At 40.5% G+C, this 3,889-nt stretch overlaps 1 protein-coding gene across 1 annotated transcript in view; it reads left to right on the top strand.

The window, feature by feature from the left end:
* HMGN2 (high mobility group nucleosomal binding domain 2) overlaps window positions 1-3,249 on the top strand; it is a gene marked incomplete at its 5' end in the record, with an annotated part of 4,610 nt that extends 1,361 nt beyond the window's left edge. Inside the window, 5 exons of the mRNA XM_015557189.1 lie at window positions 422-466; window positions 675-704; window positions 1,027-1,077; window positions 1,659-1,754; window positions 2,390-3,249. Coding sequence (XP_015412675.1) covers window positions 422-466; window positions 675-704; window positions 1,027-1,077; window positions 1,659-1,754; window positions 2,390-2,425 — 258 coding nt within the window. The remainder of the gene's footprint in view (window positions 1-421; window positions 467-674; window positions 705-1,026; window positions 1,078-1,658; window positions 1,755-2,389) is intronic.
* Window positions 3,250-3,889: the final 640 nt, after the last annotated feature.

The raw sequence follows: 3,889 nt of genomic DNA, 5'->3' as shown, positions 1-3,889 counted from the left end.
AACGGCGCTCGGCCCCGCCTCCGGACGGGTTTGTTTGCACCCGCTGCAGCTGTTGCTTCTGCTTCTGCCTGGTGCGGTGGCGTAGGCTGCGCGGCCCTGCACTGCACTCCGCGCTCCAGCTCAGCGCGTTTCCCTGGGGCCACTTGGCCGAGACTGGGAAGGCTGAGGGTCCGACACCCTGCGAGCTTTGGGCTGGATTTGGCATGATGTGTACACAAATAAGCACGTCCACTGTTACTAAGCACTTTGGGTATTTGCATAGGAGGCGAGGGTGCTAAACACTGACGATTTGTGTATCCTACAGAAGTTGTGTGCAAGACTACTTTTTAATTTTTTTCTTTGGACTGTGTTAAGCTTAGTGAGTCATTAAAAATTACCTCGGCGGCTGCAGGTTTCTGAGTTTCTGTTTTGTGTTTTATAGGCTGAAGGGGATGCTAAAGGAGATAAAGCCAAGGTGAAGGACGAAGTAAGTCTTGTTTATTCTCTTCTTTTGAAGTCTTAAAGCTTTGGGCTTCTCTGGTGGTAATTAACCATACCCCTATTCCTGAATTTGCCTAAGTAAGCTCTCTTCACATCCTATAGTCCAGAAAAGATTGGCACTAAGACTCTTGTCTTTCTTAAGTGGTTGGACTATTTTATTTCTAACTTTCTCATTTTCCTATTTTTTAAAATAGCCACAGAGAAGGTCCGCCAGGTTATCAGCTGTAAGTATGTCTGCTTTTAAGTTTTCACCTTTATTCCTGAAACTAGCTTCCCATGAGTGATGGTCGATGGCTGGTTTTAATGAGCTACTGCTACACTGTGGATTCTCACCCATTTGAGATTCACTGGTTGGGAAATTTTCATGGCTTATAGTCAAAGTGGAACACTCCTGATTGTTACGTCTGAAGATTGGACATTTTAATGGGAAGTCAGCCACAAAATCTTTATGAAGTACGGAAAATTTGGTGGTACTGTGATTTGGTTGTAGTTTGTTTTCTTTGGCTCATCATAATGATGTCTTCCCCTCTCTCCTCCAAATAAAAGAAACCTGCTCCGCCAAAGCCAGAGCCCAAGCCTAAAAAGGCCCCTGCAAAGGTGAGTGGGACTGGGGACAAGGTATTTCTAGGAGTCACATAAGGCTGAGCAGGATTTCATGTTGTTTACGGGAGATCTGCTATATAATAACTTCATCTGTTGGCACAAGTTGAGATATATGACAAAGTTAACAGGACTGGGCCTTATAACTATGCCCTAATTGTTCACTTTCACAAAAATGAAAACTATCCTTCAGTATCTTAATGCAGCATAATAATGGTGACTCCATTAATGGATATTCTGAATTGTTTTGATAGCTTGACTTATCCCTGAGATTTGTATATCAAGAACTGTCATTAGTTTAGAAAAACTGCACTCCTTCAGTATTTAACCTCCCAAGTTTTAAGCTATCTTATTCTATCCTATTATTTATACTCAGATAAAAAAAATTCTATATACTTAGGACCACAGAATATTATAGATCATTTGGCCTAGTTTTGATCAGTTCTATCAGTGGGAGAGGGTTTATAGTTTGTATGTTATCTTTTATAAACAGTCCTGCCTTATACAGAACTTTGTAGGCCACACATTGGTAATATGAAATTAGGAGAAACAGCTTTTTTCTTTCTCCTGTCTTTTAGAAGGGAGAGAAGGTACCGAAAGGGAAAAAGGGGAAAGCTGATGCTGGCAAAGATGGGAATAATCCTGCAGAAAATGGAGATGCCAAAACAGACCAGGTACAACTGCTACCTCATTTGATATTTGCAACCATAGTAAAACAAAGACTTATATTTTTGATATTTATTTTATATATTTAAATGCCATTTAACAAAGAAAAATCACCTAAAAAAATGAGTTCGTGTGTCACCTCTGACACATGTGTCATAGGTTCGCCATCACTGTTAGAGAGTTTTGAAGCTGAGAATAACCTCAGATCTTCTAATGCTGATTTGTTCCCTACCCTGATTTTAGCAAAGTTTCCTACCAAGCCATTCTCAAAAAAAGTACTAAGTCTCTGCCAAAACCGGTTTGGCTCAGTGGATAGAGCGTCGGCCTGCGGACTGAAAGGTCCCAGGTTCGATTCCGGTCGGGGGCATGTACCTGGGTTGCGGGCACATCCCCAGTAGATGTGCAGGAGGCAGCTAATCGATGTTTCTCTCTCATCGATGTTTCTAACTCTCTATCTCTCTCCCTCTCTGTAAAAAATCAATAAAATATATTTAAAAAAAAAAAAGTACTAAGTCTCAGTTTCAGAGTATCTGAAACCTGAGCTTTGGCTGGCCCAGGAGCAAAATAATGTTATATACGGGATATGGGTGAAGATAGTCTCAAACTCTTATGTGTTGTACTAATCTGTCTATTTTTCTTCTAGGCACAGAAAGCTGAAGGTGCTGGAGATGCCAAGTGAAGTGTGTGCATTTTTGATAACTGTGTATTTCTGGTGACTGTACAGTTTGAAATACTATTTTTTATCAAGTTTTATAAAAATGCAGAATTTTGTTTTACTTTTTTTTTTTAAGCTATGTTGTTAGCACACAGAACACTTCATTGTTATTTTTTGGGGGAAGGACATATAGTACTAATAGAATATCTCCAAAGCTGGACTGACATGGGGGGGAAATACCTTTCCCTTCTAGTTTTGAGAAACTTCCTCTTGGTTCCTGGGAGGAGGGATCTCTTGATGTTGACACACTTTAGCCATCCTGGCACAAACACCTTGTCGTGTGGGAAAACTAAAATTCGTTTTTATGTCCTTTTCTCCCTCTCCACTTTAAGCATAGACTTTGGCTCTCTTAAGCCCAGAGACCTATTGGGACCTGACCCAAAAAAATTGATTTCCAGTATGTTGGGCAATCTGGACTTTCCAGTGTCGCTATTGAGATGGCATCCCTCAAAAGAGCAGGAGTTCCTTTTTAGATTGTGGATCTACAGATTGATATTCTCTGCCATTTTCACTTCATTTCCTGAAAGTCAGGGTCGGCTTGTGAAAAGTTGTTAAACAACATGCTTAATGTGAAATGTCAGCCCTCACTCTAAACTTTCCCAGTTCAGAGCATCAGATGAAGACTTCATTGGGTTTTATAGTGGCTTTCTGATTTTGGTAGTTCATTGAAGAAGGGAGTTTGAAGTTGTTGTATACTGTTAACGATTGTCTGCCCATGTCCTGCCTGAAATACCATGATTGTTTATGAAAAGTATCTTTAATAAAGCTGGATACAGTTTGGCTTGGAATGCTGCCTCTAATCTTTTCCCAAAGTCTAAGGACAGGACCATTCTGGTGTGAAGTGTAAAGGTTCCATGTACAGTCAGTCTGTAATAGTGAACAGTTCGCCTGTTGACAGAATACAGTTTGAGGTGGAGTTAGGAAGATCCCAGAAGCAGTTGTAGACAAGTAGTGCAAGGCTGGGAGCCCAGACGTGTGTTTTGTACTTGGTCGTGCAGCATTATCTGCAGTGTATTTCTTGGTAGATCTAAGATTTCAGCCTGATCATTAACAGCAAAATAGCCTCTACAGTTCACATGTAAAATTTCTGTAAAATTTACGTTAATAGATCTAATTATAGTCCTTGTGTCAGGAGAAAGTGCTTCTGTGTCTGTATACACTTGACCATAAGATGAAGGCCGATGGCAGTCTGCTTTCAAGCAGACCTTCGAGTCTTCTGTGAATTGATTAAACTCTTGTCCTTACTGGTGAATTGTAGCTCCAAAAATGAAGCCATTAATGGAGACTTTGATTGCTTTAGTTTGGAGATTCTGCAGAGAGCCCCTTTCCTCCAGGGAAATAGGAAGTTAATCTGTTAGGAAATAGAGCTTGTAATAAATTCATCACAAATCGCCTCTCTTTCTTTGAGGGAATTAAGTAAATTGGACA

This window comes from Myotis davidii, unplaced genomic scaffold (assembly GCF_000327345.1).
Source record: "Myotis davidii unplaced genomic scaffold, ASM32734v1 scaffold149, whole genome shotgun sequence".
Classification (NCBI taxonomy): domain Eukaryota; kingdom Metazoa; phylum Chordata; class Mammalia; order Chiroptera; family Vespertilionidae; genus Myotis; species Myotis davidii.
The sequence above is the reverse complement of the archived record's forward strand: the minus strand, read 5'-3'. Positions and strand labels throughout refer to the sequence as shown.